The sequence below is a fragment of the Lathyrus oleraceus genome, chromosome 1, assembly GCF_024323335.1.
Source record: "Lathyrus oleraceus cultivar Zhongwan6 chromosome 1, CAAS_Psat_ZW6_1.0, whole genome shotgun sequence".
Lineage (NCBI taxonomy): Eukaryota > Viridiplantae > Streptophyta > Magnoliopsida > Fabales > Fabaceae > Lathyrus > Lathyrus oleraceus.
This window is the reverse complement of record NC_066579.1, coordinates 190,102,174-190,129,973: the sequence shown is the minus strand read 5'-3', so window position 1 is coordinate 190,129,973 and position 27,800 is coordinate 190,102,174. Positions and strand designations below refer to the sequence as shown.

Here is a 27,800-nt window from a genome sequence, read left to right as displayed (position 1 = left end):
AAGAAATGAGCATGTGGTGATGAATTGAAGTTTTGATGTCAATTATGTTTCTCTTCGATCCAGAAAAGTTAGGAAGAGTTAGGATTAGATAATATGATATTTGTGATCTACGTGAGGAGAGCTTTCCATTGGTATATGGCACGATGAATTTTGGAAAAATATTTGAAGCTCCGTCGTGGACACGGTCGGAGAAGACGACCGGAACTACTGTTCCGGCGTCTGGTTATATTGCCTAGGGTTTTGGCCACGTACGCTTCCACGTGAGCGCTGGAATGGTTGTTCTATTGGCTTGGATTTGCTTGACCGTTCCACGCGTGCATTGACCGGTGATGTGGCTGCCACGCGTTTTAATGGAACGCAACGTTTCATGAACGCTTTTGGAGCCTTTGAGCGCGCGTTCGATACTTGCCTAATGCATTTTCTGAATATTAATTTGGATTCTCGTTTCTCCTGCCTGGCGTGTGTTCGATTCCCAGCTTGTGCACATGCTGAGTTAATTCAAACTTCCATTTTCCCTCTCATTTTCCTATTATTTCATATTATTTTTGTTCAACTTTAAAAAAATCATTAAAAATTGAAAAATGATCCAATTTCACTCCAATTTTTTTTCACATTCTTGTTTTGATCTCTAGTTTTTTTATAGCATTAATTTCATGAATTGTTTGTTTCTGGATTTTTAATGTGTGATTTTTGATTGAACCTTATGCCAAATTGATATGCTGCATTAAATGCTTTGTGAAATGCTCATCTTTGATCCAATTGATCTGAAATTTGGTATGCTTGATCTTCACATGTGATATGATTTTTGAGCTTTGGTTTGGAATTTTTATCACATGCTATCACTGTTTTGGACACATGAAGATATGTTGTGACAATTTGTGTCACATTTTATGCCTTGCATTTGTGCATTTTTGTTCATATACCATTTGAGCTCTTCTGGATTTGATTTTTTGCATGATGTTTGTTCATAACATGAGTAGCTTGCATAAAAAATCTCAAAGCCATTAGATGCATTTCTGTTTTGATTTGGATTTTCTAAGTTGGATGTCCACTTTGTGCACATTGTTTGTCTTTGCATGACATGAATTGTTTGAAGCATTTACCTTATGCATTGGTGCTGGTCCTTTTGAGGACATTTTCTTGATTGTTTGAACTTGCATTGTGCAAAAGATTGAGTTCTGTTTTCATTATTTGATTTGGTTTTGAACCTAGTCTTTGTACTAGTGTTTTGTACATGAACTAACATTGATTTGTGTTTCAGGTTTTGGACACTTAGCATTAATGGTTGAGTTGCTCACCTTTTGAGATGCAAATTGGATTGTATTCTGACTTCTTTGTGTTTTGTAGGATTCTAAGTTGATGAGTTGAGCTCATTGCTTCATTTGATTGCTTGACCATTGCTTATTGAATTGTGCAGCAGTTGATTGGTTTCACTGTTTGTTTTCTGATTGTTTGTCTGAGATACTAACTGTTAAGCTTTTGTACAGGTACATTAGTTGCTTGCTAGCTTTGCTTTTGCTTAAGCTTTGGAGTGTGGTTGATACACCACTGAGGTAGTTTAGCCTTCTTACTCCATGTAGTCTGGAAGTCCTGTCACCTTTTTGGCAGGCATTTTGGCTGAAGTCCTCCTTATGAGGCTCTGTTTGTGTTTGTTTACATTTGTGCCAAAGACCTCCAAGTGAGGCATGTTACTTGATAAGCCCTCCTAAGTGAAGAGGCAATTGACAGATAGAAGGGATTAGCAATCAATCCCCTGTTATTCAGTGAGTCGTTCTTTATGCTTGCACTACGTGCTGATGCTCTGGAACATGTACCCAAGATCTTTGTATAGAGTCAGTCAAGTGGAATAGGGTCCCTCTTTCTGGATCCCCATGCTTTCTTTGTCATTGATCTCACCCTGGCCAGGGTTAAGAGCATGAGGTCTCATCCTCATTACCTTTTTGATCTGCTCACCCTAACTCTCAATGTTAGTGGTTAAGAGCTTTTGTTTACCCTTACAGTTTGGCTTGTTTGTCGAGGTTGATATGACCCCTCTTGACTAAAGCCTACCCATTGTTTGGGCCTCTTGTATGTATATAGTGTGTGATGCTTGTTCACTTGTGTTGGTGTTTATTTGTTGTTTGAACTGACTTGCTTCCTGTGTGAGTTAGATGCATGATTAGAGACCTCAACCTAGGGATTTGTTTGCATGACAGCTATTAGGCTCGAGTTATTCTCCCTTTTAGTTTGTTATTTCCATGGTCTCTGGTTAGGAGAGAGTTTCTCCCCTGTTAAGGGGAACTACATCGCCTTGATTCTCATACCAGATGAGATACGTAGGCAGGAGATCGAGCGAGATCTCTCCGGGCACCCTTTTGTTTTGTGTGTGTTCAACCTTTTTTTGTTTCTTTTGATGTCTCAGCGTCTCTTTGTGTTTGTGTGACAACTATTAGGCTCGAGTTCCAGACTCCCTATTAGTTTGTCAATCTGATAACCTTTTTCTTTGGTGTTCGCTGGTTAGCGTGTGTTAGTTGTTTGGAGTCGGATGTAAGCCCATGTATTGGCATTCTGTTTCTTTGTTTGTGTTGATTGTTTGGAGTCGGATATAAGCCCATATATTGGCATTCTGTTTCCTTTTGTTTGGTTATTGTCAGGAGTCGGGTGTAAGTCCATGGATTGGCATTCTGTTTCCTGTTGAGTGTTTCTTTTGACGTCTCAGCGTCTCTTTTTAGTGTTTGTTTCGGCGTGTGTTAGCCGAGCTACGAGTGCTCTGATTCTTACTCTGGATAGAGAAGATACGTAGGCATAGGATGCGATGTCCTAGCGAGCATGTTCCCCATTTCCCCGAACTACGTTGACTCTAATGTTTGTTTCTGACAAACTACGTAGGCCCAGGATGCGACATCCTGCCGAGTCCACTTCCTCCATCTTCTTTCACCTGTTTACTATTCCAGTGTGCGCATTTCTTTGAGCAGTTTATCAACAACCTTTTCCTATTCTTTTGAGCGTGGATCCCGTCGAGTACGGCGGACGTGAGGGGTGCTAATACCTTCCCCTTACGTAACCGACTCCCGTACCTTGTAATCTCTGGTCGTAAGACCGTTCCTTTTCCCTTTCTTAGGTTAGTCCTGCGCTTCCTTTCCGTCATAGGACGAATAGCGTCGGTGGCGGCTCTGTAAACAGTTTTTTTCCGCCGGTTGTTTTTCGCGTTGCGACACCCCCCAAGCTAAGTCTAACTAGGAACCCACCTCTAATCAAGATGAAGGTGATGAAATATTGGGTTGATATCTTGATGATCCAAGCCTGATCTTGCCTCTTCCAAGTTTTCCTCTTCTTTTCCCTTATCTTCTCTTTTTTCTGTCTTTCTCTTCTCTTCCCCTTTTCTCCTCTTCTTTTCCTTTTCTTCTTATTCTTACTAACAAAAGGAGAATGGATTGGTAGTGTAGAGAGTAAAGTAAAATATCTAGGTCAATGTTTGCTTTTAGTACCATCTTATCATTTAACAATAATACTAAATTTCATTTCTTGTACCAACTATCAGACATCAAGCTAATTGAGTAAAGTTAATCTCTTCGGAATCCACTAATTACTCTATTTGTCCCAACTGGAAACAACTAACAACTAATATAGCATTCAAGAACTCAATATGCCCCAACTGACAATAACTAACAACTAATAGAGCACTTAAGATGATATGGGATATTACATTCTCTCCCTTTTAAATTGAAATTTGTCCCTGAATTTCTTCTAATTAAAGAAACAAAACATTTCTTGTGTCACTGCATTAGGTCAACACCTGACTTGTTTGGGTTCAACCCTCTAACATACTTAATCTTCCAGCTTCCTTCTCATTGGAAATGTTCATTCTTTTGTGACTTCTCAATATTTATTGATCTAGTTATACTCTTATTTCCAATCCTAGATTATCTTCTAACCTTTTTACATCTTACCTCTTCTAATACGCCATCCTGATCTGCTTGGTCACAGAATTACCCGGAGTCCGCGACTCATTCTTCTTTGCACTAAGTTAACCAAATTCCATAATTACTGCACCTTATCTTGATCGGATAGCCAACACTCTCAAATATTTATGGCTTTAATCATTGATTCCTTGCCTATAAGCAATACTAATGATTCTTCTCTTATAAATCCTTCAACAATTCATGCGACCTTACAATCTAACTACTGGTATTCTTATCAAACTTCACTTGACCTAAAACTATGTACTAAGTGCAGAAGTGCCTTACTTCCATTCCTAGGAGCAATCATATCTCTTATCCTCCATGAACCTTACTGAGCTCTCCCATTCTTCACTTTCCATTGTGCTACTTTGATTCAACAATGTGAAACACATGGGATTCAAATGCACTAGTAGTTAGCTTGCAGTCTTCATAGAAAATCACACAGATCCCCCAAAGTAACTACCACTCAAAATAGTACTAGAACCTTACCGATATCCACCGGTAGAAAAACTTTATTACCGACACATAAAGGTTGAGAATATGACTAATGCCTACTAAAGATAGATACGCATATGTCGCACGACTACAAACATAAGAGTGTACAACATTCAGGATGTCTTATGTTGATTGCAATTAATCTAAATTAGTCTAACAATAACTGATTCTTATTGCTATATTCCATTTCAAATCCTCTACAGGGTTTTGACCCACTCGTGGGTTCTGTTGGCACGGGGTTTTAACTAACTCATGAAATAATACCATTAAGGAACTTTGAGGCATCAACGAGACAATGCTTCCATGGGATTTTAACCCGTAAAGGATGAAAATATGAGTCTCTAACACTACCTACAGAGTCACACAATTCAATTACACTTCTTAGAGTAACATCACACTTCCTACCTTCAAATAGTCATTTAGATCGTCCTGCTCCATCTCATGGAAATTCTAACTCGTGTTCTTACAAATATACAATCCATGTTACACACTTAACCTTAGGGACATCTCATTACCACTTTCTCTCCTGGAAGGATAACTTATTAATCATGTCGTTAGAGTATGGTAGCATTGTGTACATCTGGTACCACTACCATGGGGTCTGCCTCCAAGGCCATGCATTTAAGCGAACTATCTAATGTCATGCTATAACTAACCACTTACACCTTGCCAACATATTAATAAGGCACTGAATGAATCTCCTCGAGATCACCACTATGTAAGTATCTTCTAATCCCCCCTTATCTAAAATGGATTATGATAAGTCCTTTCTCTCAAAACATAAGTGATATTCAAATTTTACCATCAATACACTAGTCGGAGTCTATGCAACAAAAAATTTAGATTATGAAATTCTTCTCACAATCATACTCCAACATCATAATCCAGCCTTATACATTTATGATCTACTTAATGCATTCACCACTCTAACTTCTCTACTCTGATGATATTTAATTCAACTTCACTAATCCTTCTAGGTAAAAAAAATAATTGTTAACTCAAGGTAATGCGTTGGATAATTCTCTTCATAAGTTTTCATTTGTCAAGATACATACACTACACTTGACCCCCCCCCCCCCCCCCCCCCCCCCTTTTGCATCAGGACTCTGCCTAGTCCTCTCTTAGAAGCATAAAAATACACTTCACAAGATTTACTGAGATCTGCAAAACCAACACAGGTGTGGTAGTCAACTTTCTTTTAGCTTAAAGAAACTCTGCCCATAATCTGAACACTGGTTGAAAGGAATCTCCTTTTGAGTGAGTCTGGTCATGGCTAATGCAACTTGTGGAAATATTGGGTAAACTTCCTATCACAACCTCAACTTCCTAAATTAGTAGCATGACAACATTCACTTCTTCACTTTATTCCTTGGTGAGAATCAAGATACTAGACTTTCTTGTTCAACAAAAGATTGATTTGAAATACTCCGACCATTCACATATAATGAACAGTTCTCACACTCCCACTCTTGACAACTTCACAATACACACTCATGAAGAATATAATACCCCAACTTTTGAATTGTTAATTTATATGTTTAGTCGTGAATTAGTTTTATTTAAATTTAATTATTATGTGTCATAATTTGAATTAATACGGGTGTTAGGGGTGTGTGACCTTGAAGTGAGAGTGTGGAGAGTGATTAGATATTGGTAAAGGTGGGTTAGAATTATTAGAGTCTATTTTAATAATTAAATAATAGTATTTTAATTGAATTATTTAATTAAGATGGAAAAATAGAAGGTTTGGGACCAAAGTGTGAATTATGAGAAATATAGGAGAGGAAGGAGAGAGGACGTTAGTAAGTGAGAGGTGAGTTTGTAATTTCAACTAGATTAACCCTAATGATATAAATTAGGAACATAATCTAAGTTTAGTAGTTTTTATTAGTACATAAGTTTTTTTTGGAAAAGAGACTAGAGGGAGAACTTGGAATTTGGGTGAAAGGAGAACATTCAAACTAGTTTAGGTTTAGATTTCTTGCTAGGAATTAGGATAAGGGGATAATTGATTCAATAATGGGTATATGCTTAAGGGTAGAGTTGAGGAGTCCTTAACCTTCAATAGGCTTTGTATGATTATGCATGTTTTGTTGTGATTATATGTGAATATGAACTTTGGTAATCAATTGGTGTTTCAATCTGTTTTTCATGATGAAATTTGTGTACATGTGTGTAGGGTAATTTTTGTTTTTATGTGTCAATATGTTTTCACCATTGGTTAGTTTTGAAGGTTTTGGATTCATGATAAAAATGGTGAATAATTGATGATTATGCTTGATAATTGATAAATATAGGTTGAGTAATGTTAATACGTTGATTTCTGGTTTCTTTCTGATCGATTTGAGTAAAACCAGAGTTCTGATGTGAACTCCATAGCAGAAACAAAATTCTGCATTTTGCAGGTCGATGGCAGGTGCCATGGTCATGACGGGTAACCCGTCATAAAGCCCAGGCTCAATTTTGGAGTCGGTCGTCACGCAAGTCACATGTTTGTGTTGTGATGTCCATGGCGGGCACCATGCCCGTGACGTGTAACCCTCCATGAGCCTTAAGTAGGTTTAAATACCTGTTTTGATGATGATAAATGGACGATTTTGATTTTTCGAGTTCCTTGGATATTTTGAATACTGTTAAGTACTGTTTTAATGATGTTGGTATGATTTAACAATTAAACATGATTTTAATCTAATTTATGAAGTATGTGAGATTTATGAGGCGATGCTTTTAATTATAATATGAAGTTTATATGGGATTTAAATGGGTGTGTATGTGTGTTATTTATGATTTTGCCGCCATGATATCATATGATTTGGGTGTCGTGTAAACATCTCAAGTATAGATCATATGAATTGATGTCGTGTAAACATCCTAAGTGCAATTGTGTGCATTGAAATATTGTGTTTCATGTTTATTTAAATTAAGTGCTACATGATCATTAGGTGTGTGTGTTTCGAGATGTGTAACATCCTATGTGTGAATGTTGTGAAAAATCTTTGATTTAATTATAATTATGCATTGGGAAAAAAAGGTACTATAACGTCCATCTAAGGTTTTTGGTGTTGTCTTGGATCATGGGTTTGTGGATATTTGTAATTTTGGCCCAAAGGAATCAACATAATTCTCTCCAATTCTTCCATTTCGTACCAATGTAGAGCCAGGTACAATCACCATGTGAGAGACAAAGTGTCTTGTGGCAGGCTAGTGGCGCAGACATTTAGGAGGTGATGTCTCATGTAAAACCTTAACCCCGAAACTTATATAGCAAGCATTATACGCTAATTAAACTGTTACCAACTTCAAAACATCTCAACTTTATTCAAATAGTAGCAAAAAATAAAATTAAAAAACTCGATAAAATCATGTTGTTCTCAACTTCAAAATAACATCATAAAAACTCCTCAAAGCATTTATTCAAAATCAACAATTAAAATGAGCGTCCCATCCCCGATGTTAGATGATCACAGCATAGCCACTAAATAAACAATGAAACTAAATAAAAATAACTTTGAAAAACTATTGTTCACTCATAACAGTGACTTCTAATCCTGATTATCTGCAAGATGTCCATGGCGTACAACATTGAAGCAAATGGGGTGAGAATTCACATCAATAAATTAACAGCATAAGCTGCAAGGTAGAATTCAAACATCTACGCATTCAACAACAGTCAAACAACATCATTCTCACATCCAATCCATCAGCATACACAACAATCATATATTCATCATTTAATTATGCTATGAGACTTTTAACTTTAACTAGACTCATATGCATGTGGTACCATATCATAATCAATTGGTTCACTCAGGAACTAGGTTCCCCCCTGCTCGAACCTCGAATCCGCCCTGCTCGGATTCAGGAAAAGTCACCAATCCATTCTGCTCAGATTTTAACTTGCCTCTTTCATCAACAACAACGAAATAATGAATGCATGTCATAACACATCACTACAACGACAACATAATATTTAAAATCCTCTCCCGATAATAAATAAAACATGCATTGACCCAACGATAACAGTTCCCCTCCCAAACTATCATCCCACAATAACATAAACATAATGTTGGTGTAAGCCCTAGAGGCCAATACTTTTGGTACTTGTATCGAATTATTTATTAATTAATAAAAGGTTTTTTCTTTATTATGTTTGATTAATAAAGTCCCTAGAATAGCTAGTCCGTTTAATGTATCAAGTATGACTTAATCATGAGATCACATTAAACATAAGGACACTATTCTTAAAGTATCCGTAGTCGAGCTTTATTGTGAAGTGGGATAACATTAAAGCATTAAGACTATTATGTTTGTAGACTGGTGATCACATCTCATGGATCATGGATAAAGAGTTATCAAGTCTTAAACATAGGTATGAATATTAAGAGTAATATTTATACCGGATTGACCTGCTATGAGAATACTATATAGAAAGTTATGCAAAGTGTCATAAGTTATTCTCATGGTGATAATGGTGTATACCACTCTTCGACCTGAAACCACTATGGATCCTAGATGTAGAGTTGAGTGTTTTATTGTTGATCCAACATTGTCCGTAACTGGATAACCATAAAGACAGTTGATGGATACTCCACGAAGCATGCTGAGGGACATGAGTGACCTAGATGGAGTTTGCCCATCCTGCGTAACAGGATAAATGTCTATGGGCCCAATATTGAACTGGACAAGGATGACACAGTCTATACCTTGTGTTCAATATAGACATAAGGGCAAAGGGATAATTATACACATAATTATTATCACAGGAGGTTTTGTCAGATCACATGACATTTTCGTGTCTTGGGTAGCAGTGATGTGTTACTAGACACCGCTCACTGTTTATTATGTTAAATGCGTGATTTAATATAATTGCCAACGTCGCGAAAACCTACAGGGTCACACACAAAGGACAGATTGATGAGAGATAGAGTAACTAAGGAACATCGTAAGGTACGGTGTACTTAAGTAGAATACGAAATATGATAAGGTACCAAATACTTAAGTGATTTTGGGCATATTATAAGATATGGGCCAAAATACACTTAAGTGGGCTTTTTAGCTTGAAGCCCACACAAGTGGTTCTATAAAGAGAACCCCTTGGGTAGAAGCATTGTCACTCAGACTGAAACTCAAGTAAATACTTGGAGTTTCGTTTCCCTCTCTCTCTCACTCAAAGCCTTCATTCGTACCAGCTAGCACTGAGATTGAAGGAACCCGTTCGTGTGGACTGAGTAGAGACGTTGTCATCGTTCAACGTTCGTGATCGCTCCGTGGATTTGTATCCAAGGTTTTGATCGTTACAAGAGATCTGCACCAAAGGTTTGAATCGCCACAAGAGGTAACGATTCTATCACTGATCATGCCCATTCGCAAGGATCACTAAATGGAGAAATTTTTAAATTCCGCTGCGCCTTGGATGGTAATTCTCCTTCACATAAATCATCATCATTTATCATACTCATACAGTAGCATATCAATATCATAACTCACAATATTCAACACAACATCATTATCACTTTCACATATTTTCATCATTTGTCAACAATTTCATAAAATCGATTAATTTTACATTTAATCATCAACTTCCATCAAAACAATGTCAACAAGTAGATAACAATACATCATCAATCAACAAAATTTAATAAAAATCAAATTCGGAAACTTATTACAAACAAACAAACCAACTGCACGACTCCTAGGCTCATTATGCCCTGGGCATCAACGGCGTGACACCCATCATCAACATCAAAAGCCAACCCGTCACCACTGTGACACTCTGCATCAACACACACGACCGGGAGCCATGACGGGCTACCCATCAATGCTTCAAAGGGAATGACGCCCTGGGCATCACCAAGCTGACGCCCGTCAGTGACCTGCTGCAACATTAGAAACGCGATTTTGAAAGTGGAGACTTATGGGATCTTCCAAACTCTCAAATTAGACCTATAATACATCATACATGTTATAATACATTCATAACAGATTAATTCAATAGTTTTAACATATTTAATCACTTAATCCCATATTATCATGTTCATCCCAAAAGCTTTAAACCCCAACAATGGTGAACATATTACAATAAAAACATAATTTACCCACATATTAGTGCACAAATTTCCACATCCAAGACATGATATAACCTCATAACATCATCAAACTCATAATTAAATTAAAATTTCAATTGCCCTAATGAAGGTTAAGGACTCCTCAACTCTACCCTCCATACATATACCTATTATTGATATAGTTCTCCCCTTACTTGGTTTTCTTATCAGCAATAGAAAAATTATGGCCTTTGATTTTTCTTCCATTCTCTCCAAAGCTCTAACCTTCTATATCCCTTGTGCCTCTAATTCTCTTTTCATGTACTGATAGAAAATCCCTTAAACCTAGCTTATCTCTTAGTTTATAAGTTAGGGCAATCTAATTAAAATTATAGTTCTTTCCCTTACTAAAAGTTACTCTTACTCCTTCCTCCCCTCTATTTTTCTTAGTTTATAAATTGAACCCAAATTATCTAAATTCTTATTTTTAATTAAATAAACCCACTAAAATAGTATTATTTTAATTATTAAAATAAATTCTAATTATTTTAAATAAACTCCAATAACCTCTACTTACTCTCTACACTCTCACCTCAAGGCCACACACCTCCATCTCCCAAATTAATTCAATTGTCCCACATTATAATTAAATTAAAAATAAAATTAAATCAATTAAAATAATAACTCAAAAATTGAGGTGTTACATCTCACATTTGTCATTTGCAATAACATGGTTTTGTAGTGGGTGTAATATGGTGCAGAGTTTTATCCTCTAGCTCCTTGTTCTTATCCATTTTCTTTTTGAAACAAGCGCACTCCATTTTGCAGATTGGCATCACGTAAGATCTAAAACTATGAATTTACGCTCTTTGTATCTTCCATTGCATCTCTATTACACCCTGCTCTTTTCTCAAAGTTGGAGGTTAAAGCGCTATCCAGAACTGTCATGTCAGAACTCATCAAAAGTTATCTCTACACAAGCAACAAACACATTAAAACTAACCAACAAAAGACCCTATTATGCTCTTAATAATCTACTTAAAAATAGCAAGATGCAGTAAATTAAACTAGTGAATAACATAATATCATAAGCCTCTTTTGTATATCCCTATTGAACACAGTTGCCATTAGCATGCCCCTACTCACAAAAATTACACCGTAGTGTTTGAACCTGATTAACATTGACATGAACAATGACGGCTGTAGTTAACTGTTTTGAAATAACTTTATCAAGTGTACTAATACGATAGAAGTCATAAAAATAAATTTGTCTCCACAAGGATTGTACTATTTTGACAAGGTTGTAATCGCGCAATTTAAAGTAACTACAGGGGGTTTTCAAATTGGTTTTTGTGGAAAATAATTACGCAAATAATATTTGATAAAAGTTAAGATAATGAGAAAGTGATTAGATCTTATTCGAATCCCTTAATTTTCCCCTGTTGATGGTCGTGCAACTGACTCATAATTTTACGGAGAATTAACAATATCACTCTATCCAATTCCTTGGTGTACAACTCACTAATTTAAACAACAACTCTCTAATTCCTTATATGATTTCAAAGTAAAACTAGGCGATCTACGTGCGTTAATTCTCTAGCCACAACTTACCTATTCCTAGTTAATTACTAAGTTGAACAATTGCTCTATATTTGATCGGTAGACTTAGGTCCATAATCCCTACTCATCTAATTTCACTTTGCGCGCTCATCAACACATAAAGAGCATTAAAAATAAAAGCAATTAAATAAAAATTATTTAATCAAAACATTCAAATAATATCAAACAATCACAAGATCCAACATAGTTAAATCAAGTTCATCTCCTAAGACCTAATCAAGAGAAATCTGATCACTCATAATTAAACAATGAAATACCATGAGTTAATATGAAGAGTACATGAAAACACATGGAGAAAATATGTCTCTAATGACTCCAAAGCTCTCCAAAATCGTGCTTGATAATCCCTTGTCGTCACTTTCCCGTATCAAAACTAGAACCCTAAAAAAAGTAGCATCCTCTTCTATTTAAACAGCCAAAAATGTGTATGACACGCGTCCCATCGTGACCACTATGTGCCTGCCTTATCACGATTGCAATGCTTAAAACAACTAAAAGTGTGTCTGACACGCGTACCATCGTGACCATGATGAGTAGTATCACGACAGTGATACTTTTCCATCGCGTCCATGATGAGGGCATCGCGATCGCGAGAACTCTAGTGGATTTTATGCATTTTTCCTTACTTTTTCTTCATAATTTTTCTAAGTCCCCAATATTTCTTCCCTTGGCTATTTTGCCCATTTCTTCATCATATTAACTTCTCTTTTACTAAAAATTCATTGATTTCATCTAAAATACTCGTAAAATTTAAGCAATGACAGAGTGTCATCACATACACAAGAATAGTTACGTATTTTGGGTCATGAACAATGTTTATGCATTTTGCTGTTTTGAACAAGCTTTTGCTTTTAGGAACATGTTATCTATTTTGTTGTCATGAACAATCTTTTGCTATCATGAACAAGCTTTTGTTGTATATGTATCTTGTTGTCATGAACAAGGTTATATCATGAACATGTATTGTACCGATGTCTATATTGCTATAATTTGTTCCAATTTCCTTAACTGTCAAACTGTTCAAGTTTATTTATATGTCAAGTTGTTCCAACTTTTACAAATTGTTTTTTTGCTGGTTTGTGAACTGAGGCAGACCAGGTTTGCAACATGAGGCAGACCAGGTTTGTGACCTAAGGCATACCAGATTTGTGACTCGTGTCAGACCATACCTGTCAAATGGTTTTGATGCAAATTTGTTTGTGCAAAATATAATCAAAATGATGTCATAAAACATTACATTATGTGCAAAAATAAGGTCAAAATTTTATCAAAATTTATTAGTCAAAATGCTTCATTTTCATTCAACAATTATATGAAACATTATATTTCATTCATTCAACAACAAAATGGAACAACTAAACCTACTAAACCAAACCTAATCAACTTAAACTAGTCAACTAAACATAATCAACTAAACCTAATTAATTAATTGATTACACTTGATATAACTAATCTAATTAATAATAGAAATGCCATTACCATAGTAAACTTAATCATCATCTTTAAAAACTTAATCTTCAAATTCAGTTACTCCTCTTTGAATTTGGCATCATTCACATTGACCTTTTCTTGTTTTAACTTTTCGTGCATAAACGATATTAATTCCTTAGCTCTTGGAGACATTTCTTCATCAAACCAGACAAAGTGATTACATCACTTATATCCCTGCATCTAAAATTAGAAGAAAATACTGAGAGATTTATGGAAATGCAACAAAACTCAAGTTCATGAAAATAACACAACAATGGAAATATACACATTATCTTATACATCTCACACCCATAAAAATGAAGATTTGGTTCGAAACTATCAAAACCGTTAAAACCGTCACCAATGGAGAATCAAGTCCACACTTGCATTCACCCTGAATGGAACGTGAAATAAGTTGATTGATTGATTTTGAATACTAAAACATGGTGATGAGCGAAAGTAAAGTACAAATATGAGTTTTTTTTTAGCGAAGAGTGCAACTGAAATTATTTGGATTTTACAATGATGAGAATGGGGAAGAATATGATGGAATAAGAAGATGTTAGGATTCAACATTAATAAAGTTAATAAATAATAAAATATAATGAAAATATAAATAAGAAAATAATAAATTAAATTAAATATGACATGTTAAATAACAATTCAAAATTAATCCATATAATCAATGCCATGTCATAAGTGGAAATGTCGATATATACATTTATGGAGGAGGGGGAAAAATCCAAGGAAAATGAAAAGTAAGGACCAATAACTTAATATTTTTTAAAGGAGACTAAAAAAATAAAGAATTTAAAAGTAAAGAATTAAAACTGTATTAAAATCAAAACTTTTTTAATTAATTTGACTTTTTTCGAACTACTATATCAATTTTAATAAAATTTTGAAACCTTTATCTATAACACATATTTTAAACTTTGAAATAAAAATTCAATTGTATTTCTCATAGAACATCCAAAAAAACCAAAAGTAAAAAAATAAATAGATTCATCATAAAAGAAAAAACATTCCTGGCAATTAGATAGAATTAAAAAAAAAAACATAATATTTGATTGAACATGACTAATTTGTAAATTAGGACAATACCTCTAAATTGTTTGAGACTTTCATGAAAATTAAAAATAATTAGAGACGTTAAAGCATTTAAATTGATAAGTGTATAGAACCATCAAATACAAATAATGTGCATTCGAATCCGCGACATCCTATTTATTCATTTTTAAAATAGTAATAAAAATTCTATACTTTATTCTCCATTTGATTTTCCCAGCAACATTATAATAGCAATAATTTCTTTTATTTTATTTGGCTTTTTATTTATTTTATTTATTTGATTAAAAAGTAAAACAATATGGAAATTAGAAATGATTGGAGCCAACGTGGGTAAATGATTATTTTTTCTACTTTCCCCAGCAACAAACACTATAGTAGCAATCATTTCTTTTACTTTATTTTGTTTTCTATTTGTCTTTTAATCATTTGATTAAAAAGTACAAACAATAGGTACCGCGGATACCCACCCGATACTTCGAAGTTGACGGAGAAAACCCGCTTTAACTAAGTTTGAATTCAGGTTTGAGTTTTCCCCGATTTTAAAATATAGGGATGTGTCGGATAATGGGGACACTAGTATCCACCCCCGAACATGCCCCGTTTATTTCATTATCTACATTATTATTTATTTTTGATAATTTAGAATATTAAATATGTGGTCAATATTTTGATATTTTAATTTGTCATTTAAAGTATTTGAAATGTATGTATAGAATCTTTTTAGATTGTTTAATTTTACTATTTGTAATACAACTTTATTTTGAAAAAACATTAATAATTTCTACTTAAAAAATTATTTGATTTTTTTTTTAAAATAACCATGTTTTTCAAAAAAAAATACGAAAATAACCAACTTTTTAATTTTTTTTCCAAAATAACCATGTTTGGGGGAGGATGCGCCGGGGGAGTTGACGCACCCCCCAAAAATAAGAGGAGGCGTCAGATGCATTGGCGCACATGCATTGGGCCTCATGAAGAGGCACAAATGCTTGTGGCGCCTGCATGGCCCTCCAAGAGGAGGCGCCAATACAGCTGGCGCCTGCATGGCCCTCCAAGAGGAGGCGCCAACACAACCTTTGGATCAATAGTGAAACACGTTACCATTGCACCACAGACCCTTCATGTTAATTTATTTCATCATATATTTAATGAGTCATTGTTCTTAGATCATAAGAGAAAGACACTAAACTTTTATTTTAAATTTTAATATCTTAAATATATGAATTATATTCTTCAATATTTATATAATTTATTTATAATCAATATAAATTGCTATTTCCATTTTAAATTATATGTTACTCCTATTTTGTAAAATATTTTGTTTTATATTTTAACCTTAAACATATTATTTTGTTTTATATTTTTTGAATTATTCAACCTTAAACATATTATTTTTTATATTAATTTTTACACAAAAATTCAAATAAGACTTTATAATATTTATTATAAATACAATTGAAAAATTATATTATTTTAAATATAATATATTTTTAAATATTATATTACTTTTTATAAATAATATAATATATTAATACATGTCTAAGTTATATAAAATAATATTTAAATATTTAGTATATAAAAAATTAATAAAATATAAATACATTATAAAATAAAACACAAAATAATTGAATATTAATTTGAATATATTAATATATAATATTTTTAAAAATTAAAGAATAGAGATAAAATTTAATAAAATGAAAAATTTAATAAATCCTTGTTTTTATTTACTGTAAACAATTTTATTGCTTTTGATTTTAATACATTTTTATTATAATTCAGTATACAGAATGTACGTATTTACTATAATTATTCTGTTGAAAGATAACAGCGGTATAAGATTCAATATGTCAACGTGTTATTGCAAAAGTACATCTATGTAAAATTCAATTAATAATAGATTGACATTGGAATGACCCTATATTATTGTTCATAATAAGTAACCGATTTTAATTTATAGAGTTTGAATCTCAATTAAATCAAATCAAATCAAATAATAAATATACTATTTAAATTTTAAAAATATTCTTATCATATATGGCGGGTAAATATCAATAATAATAATAATAACAATAATAATAATTAATTGATAGGTAAATTAACAATAATATTAAATTACTCAATTAATATTAATCAACTATATTAAATAGTTATTTTTAATTTAAAGTTATAATTTAATAACATATAATTATACAATCAAAACGATGTTATATATGTGTAACATCAAAGATTGGATCCTTTTCAGCATTTTGCCACACACCTCTATCAAATTTATATACACCTTTATAAAAAAACCCTAATTTTCATCAAACCGTTTCATATTACTTCTCCCTCTTTTCATATTCTCGGTTTGACATCTCAGAAAGACCACTTAAAAAATCAGTATATTTATTATTAAAAAAAATCATTTTGTCATTTAAAGAAAATCAAGTAACGATAATATTTGGCAAAAAAAACTATAATAATAATTAATTTGATTTCAGAATATTGATTTCATTTTGGAATGATAAGATTGCAACAACAATAAAATAACGGTAATATTTATTATTAAAAAAAATTCATTTTGTCATTTAAAGATAGATAATTTATTTAAATAGAGTTTAAATAGAGTTTAGTACGAAATAGAGTTTAGTAATAATTAAATAGAGTTTAGTACGAAATTACTTATAGGAACATGAAAGTAACTGTATTGTGGATTGTAATTAGGATAATTAAGTAATTATGGTGGTAATTAACTTTTATATATTAAAAGTAGATTAAAAGTAGATGAGTTCAACCCTTACGAAAAGCATAAAAAATTATTAATTAAATAATATTATTAAATTAATTTTATATTTTAAAATATGACGTGGTGCCATTATAAAATGAAGTGTCAATAGACAAATTTAAAGGGGATCAAGAAAATATTGAATAGAAAAACCAATAAAACAAATCTAAAGGGGATCAAGAAAAGAAAATATTGAATAGAAAAACCAAAAGATTGGTGGTTTTTTTAAAGGAGTATTAAAAAGTTAAAATAATTAGAATATGGAAAAAAAAAACTGCATTTAAGTCTTTGGTTTTTATTTGTCTTTTAATTATTTGATTAAAAATTACAACAATATGGAAATTAGAAATGATATAGCCAATAACGTGGGTAAATAAATGGATTAATTTTCCTTACTTTATTTGATTTTTGATTTTCCCAGCAACAATATTATAATAGCAATAATTTCTTTTACTTTATTTAGTTTTTTATTTGTCTTTTACTAATAATGTGATTAAAAAATAACTTTTTGCACTAACTTATTAAAAAAATCCAAGATTTTCCCCTACTAACTATTTAACCCATCTTTTTCTCACTAACTTATTTTATTAAAAACAAAAACAAGAAATATAAATTAAAATAAATAATTAATTGGATAAAATAAATGACTGAATTACTATTTTTGGCACAAAAATACTTAACAAGTTATATATATATATATATATATATATATATATATATATATATATATATATATATATATATATATATATATATATATATATATATATATATATATATATATATATATTATATATATATATATATATATATATATATATATATATATATATATATATATTTATATTTAATATAAAAACAATAAAATTGAAAGAGAAAATAATAAATAATGAACTATTTAAATTATATATTCCTGAGAAAATGTTAGTTATCTGTTACATAACTTATAAGCTATGAACTCAAAAAAAATTCTCCTAAAGACAAACACATCTCACTTAGTTATTAATGTAACAAAGTTGGTGTGGTCTTTTTAAATTAGAGGAGTGCTGGCATGATTTTTTTAATTGTAAAGATCATGTGATCTTTGCTTAGATTATTTTTCTATTATCACACCACACGTTCATTCCATACTTATACTTTATTGAATTATTTTTTCTTTATAGGGAATGAAGTCTATATATTGATTTCTTCTTTTTCTTTTCTAACACATTATAGTTTCATGTTCCCATTGAGCAGCAAAGAGAAGCTAAGAGATGAATAACTTTTGGAGCATGATTTGTGGGGAGTCTGGTTGTTCTGATAATGGAGGAAAGCATTGTTATGATATGAAACTCTTGAAAGATCCATCGTCATGCATCAACCATGTGTTTGTAAGCTGCTTTGATGTGTTTCTGTTGATAGTGTTGTCATTCATCATGATCCTGAAGTCTTCCACGACACCGTTTTGGAGTCTGGTAAGATATTCAAAGTTGCAGATTGTTTCAACCATAACCAATGGCTCTCTTGGGCTGTTGCATTTATGCTTAGGAATTTGGGTTTTACTCGAGAAGTTCAGGAAAACTGACAGTGCCTTTCCTCTTAACGGGTGGTTGCTAGAACTCCTCCATGGATTCACATGGTTGTCAGTAAGTTTTACTGTAAGTCTTAAGATAAAACAACTCTCAAGAGCATGGTTTTGGATGTTTTCTGTTCTCACATTCTCTATTTCTGGTATATTATGTGCGTTATTCGTGTCTAATTCAATTGGCAGCGGCAAACTGTCTCTTGAGGCAGTTTTATATGTTCTATCTTTTCCAGGAGCAATGTTACTGTTGTTATGCACATACACATACAAAGCATGTGAATGTGAAGATGCTGACAGGGAAATTGGTGAAAGTCTCTATGCTCCTTTAAATGACCAACTCAATGAAGATGAGCCTGTTAGCATTGTAACCCCATTTTCCGAAGCTGGATTCTTTAGTAATATTTCATTTTGGTGGTTGAATCCTTTGATGAAAACGGGTCGAGAGAAAACACTTCTAGACGAGGATATCCCAATGTTAAGAGAGTTGGACCACGCAGAAAGTTGTTATTCATCGTTTGTAGGAAGGTTAAACAAACAAAAACAACATGAACCGTCACCACATTCGTCGATTTTATGGACAATAATTTTGTGCCACAAGAGCGAGATTCTGATAACAGGATTCTTGGCTTTTCTCAAGGTACTCACTCTATCTTCAGGTCCTCTACTTCTGAATGAATTTATATTGGTTGCAGAAGGTAATAAAAGTTTCAAATATGAAGGCTATGTATTAGTCATATCAATCTTCTTTATAAAGATCATAGAATCCTTATCACAAAGACAATGGTATTTCCGCAGTAGACTAGTTGGAATGAAAGTTAGATCTCTACTTACTGCAGCCGTTTATAAGAAAATTTTAAGGCTATCCAATTCTGCTAGACAGATTCACTCAAGTGGTGAGATACTGAATTATACAACCGTGGATGCTTATAGAATTGGAGAATTTCCATTCTGGTTTCACCAGATTTGGACAACAATCCTCCAGTTAGGTATTGGTTTAGTAATTCTTTTCCGCACAATTGGACTAGCAACACTAGCATCACTGGCAGTGATAGTTCTCACTGTGATTAGCAACGCTCCACTAGCGAAGTTACAACACAAGTTTCAAAGCAAACTTATGGTAGCACAAGATAAGAGATTAAAGGCTAGTTCTGAGGCTCTCGTGAATATGAAAGTCCTGAAGCTATATGCATGGGAAACACATTTTAAAAATGTTGTAGATTCCTTAAGAAATGTGGAGCTCAAATTGCTATCGGTAGTGCAATTAAGAAGAGCATATAATATATTTTTCTTTTGGACCTCGTTAATATTGGCGTCTGCTGCTTCTTTTTTCGCATGTTACTTCTTGAATGTTCCTTTGAATGCAAGTACTGTTTTCACTTTCGTGACAACTTTGCGCCTTGTTCAAGAACCAATTTCAAGCACCCCGGATATTATTGCAGCGATCATTCAGGCAAAAGTTGCATTTTCTCGGATAGTTAATTTCCTTGATGCACCAGAACTGCAGAGTGAAAACTTGAGGAAAAGGTGCTTCAGTGAGAACCTCAAAGACTCAATTTCAATAAAATGTGCAGACTTTTCATGGGAAGATGATGCATCAAAGCCAACACTAAGGGACATAAACTTGGACGTTATACATGGACAAAAGGTGGCTATTTGTGGAGAAGTTGGTTCAGGCAAATCAACCCTCTTAACAACAATTCTTGGAGAAGTTTCTAAAACAAAGGGAACTGTAAGTTTTTATTCCCTTATTACTCCTACAATACACTCCTAAATCATGTGATACTCTAATTGCTTATAACTTTGATGATATTCCTAATTACAGATTGATGTTCATGGGAGGTTTGCATATGTTTCTCAAACAGCGTGGATACAAACAGGGACAGTACGAGATAATATCTTATTTGGATCTGAGTTGGATGATCAAAGGTACCAAGAAACACTTCAAAAGTCTTCATTGGTAAAAGACCTTGAGTTGTTTCCCTATGGGGACCTCACCGAAATAGGTGAGAGGGGAGTTAATTTAAGTGGAGGTCAAAAGCAACGAATTCAACTTGCTCGTGCTCTTTATCAGAATGCTGATATATATCTATTGGATGATCCGTTTAGTGCTGTTGATGCACATACTGCAAAAAATTTGTTTAATGTAATGACATATTTTCTTCTCATACTACATCTTGTAACCATTATTTTTATTTTTTTTACTAAAGATGGCTTTGAAACTTGGCAGGACTATATCATGGAAGGACTCAAAGGAAAAACAGTCTTACTCGTGACTCATCAAGTCGATTTCCTCCCAGCATTTGATTCTATTTTGGTAAACTCATTCATCTTAAGGCATTGGTTATGTCATAATATTGAAATACGTGGCACATGTGAATGATGTGACCTTGTCAAATATATTATCATACAAATTTGAACCTGATAGTGATGGAAGCTTCGAGCCTTCATATATGCAATGACATGATCCTTCCTCCTGTACATATTAATGTTCCCTCTCACACACCATTAATCCACCTACATAACAAGAGACAGTGTCAAACATTTCCAGTGATCACATATACTTCTTAAGCTACCTTTTCTGATAACAAAGTATGACAAATCATCAGAAAATTTATCGTGCTAATGATTTGGAGCCCATAAATTAATCATAGTGCTCAACTACTCTTGTGAGGCATTCATTAATATGGCTGATTTATAACAAAATTATTGTTAAAACATTTATTTTATGTTATTTACAGTTGATGTCTAATGGGGCAATCCAACAAGCTGGTCCATATCACCAGTTATTGACCTCGAGCAAAGAATTCAATGGTCTTGTCAATGCTCACAAAGAGACTGCTGGTTCTGACCAACTTGTGAGTGCTACTTTTTCCCAAAAAAGTTTAACTTCCATAAAGAGTACGCAAGCTTCCGCGTTAAAGCAGTATAAAGCACCAAATGGAAATCAATTAATTCAGCAAGAAGAGAGAGGGAAGGGAGACATGGGAATGAAGCCTTACTTACAATATCTGAATCGGATGAAAGGCTATATATTACTCTCTATGGCTTCCCTTTGCTACCTTATTTTTATGATTTGTCAGATATTGCAAAACTCATGGATGGCTTCTAATGTTGACAATCCTCTTGTTAGCACATTGCAACTGGTTTTTGTTTATTTCCTAATTGGTGTTTTTTCATCAGTTTTCATGTTCATCAGATGTCAATGTTTAGTTACTTTGGGTCTTCAATCATCAAAAGATTTATTTTCACAGTTGATGAACTCCCTCTTCCGCGCACCTATGTCATTTTATGACTTTACACCATTGGGAAGGGTACTTAGTAGGGTAAGCTTAATAAACTATACTTTTTCTTCCTAAGGAACATACCAGAAGAAATGAAGTTCTAATTGTTATTTCTCTGTATAGGTATCATCTGATCTGAGTATTGTGGATCTTGACATTCCATTTAGCCTCAGTTTTGCCGTTGTTGGCACTATAGGTCTTTATTCTAATCTTATAGTTTTGGCAGTTGTCACATGGCAAGTCTTGATAGTGGCTATACCAATGGTTTATGTTGCTATTCACATGCAGGTATTAAACAAATTCATTTTAAGGAAGCAATCAAATTTAAGTAAACAATGGTCATTCTTTTTTAAGTATATACACAAGTCTTAAATTAAACTTTGAAACATTTTAATAGTTTTTAAAATAATTTAAACCATTCCCTGTTGGAAGGAAAGTACTGTAAGGTGCATTTTTGTGTTTTAAGCAGAGATACTACTTTGCCTCAGCAAAAGAAGTGATGCGGTTGAATGGCACAACAAAATCCTCTTTAGCAAATCATGTAGCCGAAACTGTTGCTGGAGCTGTAACAATAAGGGCTTTTGAGGAGGAAGGTCGTTCTTTTGAAAAGAACCTTAATCTAATTGATAATAATGCTACTGCTTTTTTTCATAGTTTTGCCTCAAATGAGTGGTTGATCCAACGGTTAGAAACAATCAGTGCGGTTGTTCTCGCCGCTACAACACTTTGCCTGGTTATGCTACCCCCTGGAACTTTCCCCTCAGGTGAAAATTTGGTCTTTATTATCTCTGAAATGTAATTATTACTATTATTGTAATTATCCTAAAAGTACTAGTTTTTCTCATTTAAAGTAACTTATATATCTTAATGCAAGTTTCTAAATTTCATCTTCCTTCATTCCAGGAATTATTGGCATGGCTCTATCTTATGGCCTATCACTAAACGGTGCTTTAGTATTTGCAGTTCAAAATCAATGCACTCTTGCTAATCACATAATATCAGTAGAGAGGCTAAATCAATACATGCATATACAAAGTGAGGCCGAAGAAATAGTAAATGGAAATCGCCCTCCTTTGAATTGGCCAGCTTCGGGCACAATAGAAATAAATGACTTGAAGGTAATTAATTAGTACTAATTTTAAAATTGGATTAAATAATTTTGGTTCCTGAATGTGTGAATCATTATCACTATAGTCCTTTAATGTATTAGAAATAAAAAAACAAACTTGAATATAGTTTGATCCTTGAATGTGTATTTTATTAGTTAGTTTGGTCTTCTAATGTTTCTTCTATCAGTCAGTTAGATCTCTGAAATTACTAACAAAAAACACACTCAATGATGTTTTTGTTATTTTGATATACTCTGAAACAAATTTGGGAATCAATATGTTAGTTTATACTTTTTAAAAATGTTAAGCATATTGTCCATACCAGATACGATACAGATATGGCGGACCACTTGTTCTTCATGGGATCACATGCACATTTAAGGCAGGTCACAAGATTGGTATTGTTGGCAGAACAGGCAGTGGGAAATCCACTCTTATTGGGGCTTTATTTCGTCTTGTGGAACCAGCCGAAGGAAAAATTGTAGTCGATGGCATAGACATCTCATCTATTGGCCTTCATGATTTGAGGTCACGGTTTGGGATTATACCTCAGGATCCTACTCTTTTTAATGGGACAGTAAGATTTAACTTGGACCCTTTATCTCAACACACTGATCAAGAGATATGGGAGGTAAAACAAGCTTAATTTTGTTTATCTTTTCTTTGAATATAAAATGTTGACTAGTTCTTGATCAATATGAAGGTTCTCAGGCAGTGTCAATTACGAGAAGTTGTCCAAGGGAAAAAAGAAGGTTTAAACTCTTCAGGTACATTTTCAAGATTCATTGTTATAGGCTTATAGCTATGCTGGAAGTGCATTTTTTCCAAGTTATTAATGACAAGTGGAAAATGGTTACTCAGTTGTTGAAGATGGATCAAACTGGAGTATGGGACAAAGGCAGTTATTCTGTTTGGGGCGTGCTCTTTTGAGGAGAAGTAGGATATTAGTATTGGACGAAGCAACTGCGTCAATCGATAATTCTACTGACCTGATTGTGCAGAAAACTATTAGAGTTGAGTTTGCAGATTGTACGGTGATCACAGTAGCACATAGAATACCAACTGTGATGGATTGCACTATGGTTCTTGCTATAAGTGATGGTAAGTTTTTTTTTTGGAGTGTTACTATCTCTCACTCCCTCTATCTCATTTAACAATTCTTTGGAAACTCATTGATAGCTCCATAGCCATTTATTATGTTTATGATACATAACTGGTTGCTAATTCTTGAACAAGGTAAGGCTACAAACAATATAGTTTATCTGACACACCAAACATGTTTGTTGTTGAGTAGAGGATATGATTGCATTTACCTAGTTAGAGGGTAATGAGGTTTTTTAATTTAAGATTTTGACCTTGTAGAGCACATAAAAGATAACACGTAAAATATGCAGCATTTGGTTTTCACACCTAAAGTGATAAAAAAAAGTGAAGGATATGCTAGATCATTTACTTGTTTTCTTCAAAGATAAGCAAGCCACTGACTGTGTTTACAGGAAAACTGGCGGAGTATGATGAGCCAATGAGCTTGATGAAGAGAGAAGAATCGATGTTCAGGAAGCTTGTTAAAGAATACTGGTCTCATTTTCAGTCTGCAGAATCGCATTGAAGTTACCAATATTTTTTAGGCCAGCAAAGCACTATTGTTTCTCTCCCACTCTCATTTTTTCTTTTGTACGAGCAATAAGTTAAGAAAATGGGCAGGATATGAAATGTGTTCTGCTAGGATGAAACACGAGGCCTATGAGATTGTAGCGAAATGAAATTAGCCCCATGAATAAGAATCTGTGAGTTTATGGAAAAGGAAATAAACAAGTTGGCTGGAATTTTGTGGAACTAGAGGGCGCCACAGAGTGAAGGCATTGGTCTTTCCTCAAGAGTTTCCGTTATCTTTACATCTAACTTTGAATAGTGTTTCAGTCATAATTTTATTCCTATATTTTTTTAGTTGAATATTGTAAGTTTGAAACAAGGTCACTTCATCTAAATACAGATCAGATTTCAGTGTCAATTTAATTTCACTTTTCCATTCAGATTTTGGTTCCTATCAGAAACTATCATACTAACGACGACCTAACATAGCAGTAAAAGACAATATCATGTTTCTTTGATCCTTTTCTCATGGAATTAGAAGCAACAATACACATAACACTAGAAATTAAACAACAACTACAACAACAACCAATCTTTATCCCACTAAGAGGGATCGGCTACATGGATCAACTTTTGTCATAATGTTCTATCCAGTGTTGTCAAATTGCGGCCATGGCGTAAAGTAATTCTAAAATTTTGTTTACACATATAAGGGTGTTCTAAATATACAAACACGTTTAAAGTAAGCGTAAGGAATCGAGTTACCTCCAGCCATTGTTCTATTTACCAAGGAGTTTTAAAACTTCGACTCCGACAAGTTGTTTCGAGATTCTTATAAGCTCTTTCTCTCACTCCTTTGTGGTATTGGTTGTTGAATGTGTGAGTAAGCTTAGGGACCTCAATGTTTATATTTATAACCCCATAACCATAAATGGGTAGAATAACAATTCCATGATTTCAGACATTAAATGTACGTTATTTTTGTTCTAAAAGTGTTTCTTATGGATCACATAATGGGGAGATTATTTTCACTAATATCATCTCACTAATATAGAAATACTCTTAATTTCTATTGATATCGTAATTAATATCAAAATAATCTCACATTCACCTATTTGGCCCATATAATGAAACAGTTAATATAAAAGAAACAAAATATATGAATCATTGTGATAGGTTCTCTATGAGCGAGTATTATCTTCCATGAATTCCTATATATTAAGTTCTCTACTAATAATACTTATTATTTAGTGAATAAACCATAAGTTTATTCTAGATCCATGCAAATAATATTTCTCAACAAATTAAATGAATATGCACAACCATATGCATAAACATCAAACTGAATAAGAGTTTATTCAATAATAATGTACCATACAATGAAATATTACATCATATAACCAAGTCTCATGCTTTCTACATAATCCTTGAATTTATTTGGTGGCGTGCCTTTAGTCAACGGATCGAAAATCATCAAATCAATGTTAATGTGTTGGATGACCACTTTAACATCTTTAACACATTCTCTTATGGCTAGATATTTTATGTCGACGTGCTTGCTTCGACTTTCATTTTTGTTATTCTTAGCCATAAAAACAGCAGTTGAATTGTCACAGTATAATTTTAGTGGCCTAGAAATAGAGCCGACAACTCTAAGCTCATATATGAAACTCTTCAACCAAACACTACGACATGTAGCTTCAAAACACGATACGAACTCATCCTATACAGTGGAAGTAGTAGTCAATGTCTGATTGGTGCTTCTCCAAGACACAGTTCCACCAGCTAGCATAAAAACATATCCTGAAGTAGATTTTCTTGAATCCATGCAGCCATTAAAGTCAGTGTCAGAGTAGTCAACCACCTCCAATTCATCTATTCGTCTGAACATAAGCATGCATCCTTTTGTTCATTGAAGGTGTCTCATAACCTTCTTTGTAGCTTTTCATTGGGCAATGTTTGGATTACTTTGATATCTAATCAATACTTCAATAACATATGGAATGTCAAGTCTGGTACAAACTTGAGCATACATAAGGCTTTCTACAGAAGAAGCATATGGAATATTCTTCATTTGTTCCCGTTCAATGTCATTCTTTGGACATTGATCCAAACTGAATTTGTCACCCTTCAGAATAGGTGTTACACTTTGTGAATAATATTTCATCCTAAATCTCTCCAAAACTTTGTTGATATAGGTTTCTTGAGGCAAACCTAAAATGTCTTGTGATCTCAATACTACGGAAAATTCATTTCACAACAGTTGGAAAAGGGATACCATCAAGTTGACCAACCATTGTGAGGATAGGGTATGGTTGTAAGTATGTTATTTTGCACCGCGGGCGTGTGACTGTTGTGATAAACTAGGTATTGCGCTATATATCACAATAGTTAGAATAAACCATTGTTATGCAATATATATAAAGGTCATGGGTTTGAAACCCAGTGATTGTATGGTATCTAATCAATTAGTGATCTACTTATTACAACGGTTATTTTAAATAACCATGGGGAAATACTTTATTTTTTTAGTTTTATTTTATTTTTCCATATATTACAAACCTGAATTTTTTTGTACTTGTATTTTATACATATATTACCTAAATATTTTTTGCATCTGCTGGATTCTTAGCCATTTCTGAATATCCTCAGTGGGTTGCCAACATCGTCCCGGTTCCGAAGAAAGATGGGAAGGTCAGGGTGTGCATAGACTATAGAGATCTCAATAAAGCGATCATAAATGATGACTTTCCTTTGCCTCATATTGACATCTTGGTCGATAACACTGCTCAGTACTCTGTTTTCTCGTTCATGAATGGGTTTTCCGGGTATAATCAGATAAAGA

General features: G+C 33.4%; 1 protein-coding gene and 1 long non-coding RNA gene across 3 annotated transcripts; one reads left to right on the top strand and one right to left on the bottom strand.

Annotated features, from left to right (window-relative positions):
• Positions 1–13,373: 13,373 nt before the first annotated feature.
• Positions 13,374–25,974, bottom strand: LOC127126906 (uncharacterized). The gene is made up of 3 exons (XR_007805149.1): positions 25,721–25,974; positions 21,391–21,486; positions 13,374–13,771 (listed from the first exon to the last, which is right to left on the bottom strand). It is a non-coding gene; the product is annotated as an uncharacterized LOC127126906 (long non-coding RNA).
• LOC127126899 (ABC transporter C family member 10) lies at positions 18,327–25,373 on the top strand. 2 transcript variants are annotated; one of them, XM_051055930.1, is made up of 11 exons: positions 18,328–20,701; positions 20,795–21,115; positions 21,200–21,286; positions 21,711–22,295; positions 22,377–22,541; positions 22,723–23,017; positions 23,157–23,371; positions 23,688–23,993; positions 24,066–24,129; positions 24,224–24,463; positions 24,859–25,373. In XM_051055930.1, exons 1-11 carry the CDS (start codon positions 18,662–18,664, stop codon positions 24,969–24,971), a joined length of 4,431 nt encoding a protein of 1,476 aa, XP_050911887.1. In that variant the 5' UTR covers positions 18,328–18,661; the 3' UTR covers positions 24,972–25,373. The 2 variants fall into 2 exon arrangements, with proteins under 2 accessions (XP_050911876.1, XP_050911887.1); XM_051055919.1 differs by having other exon boundaries at positions 18,327–20,701; positions 20,795–21,286.
• Positions 25,975–27,800: the final 1,826 nt, after the last annotated feature.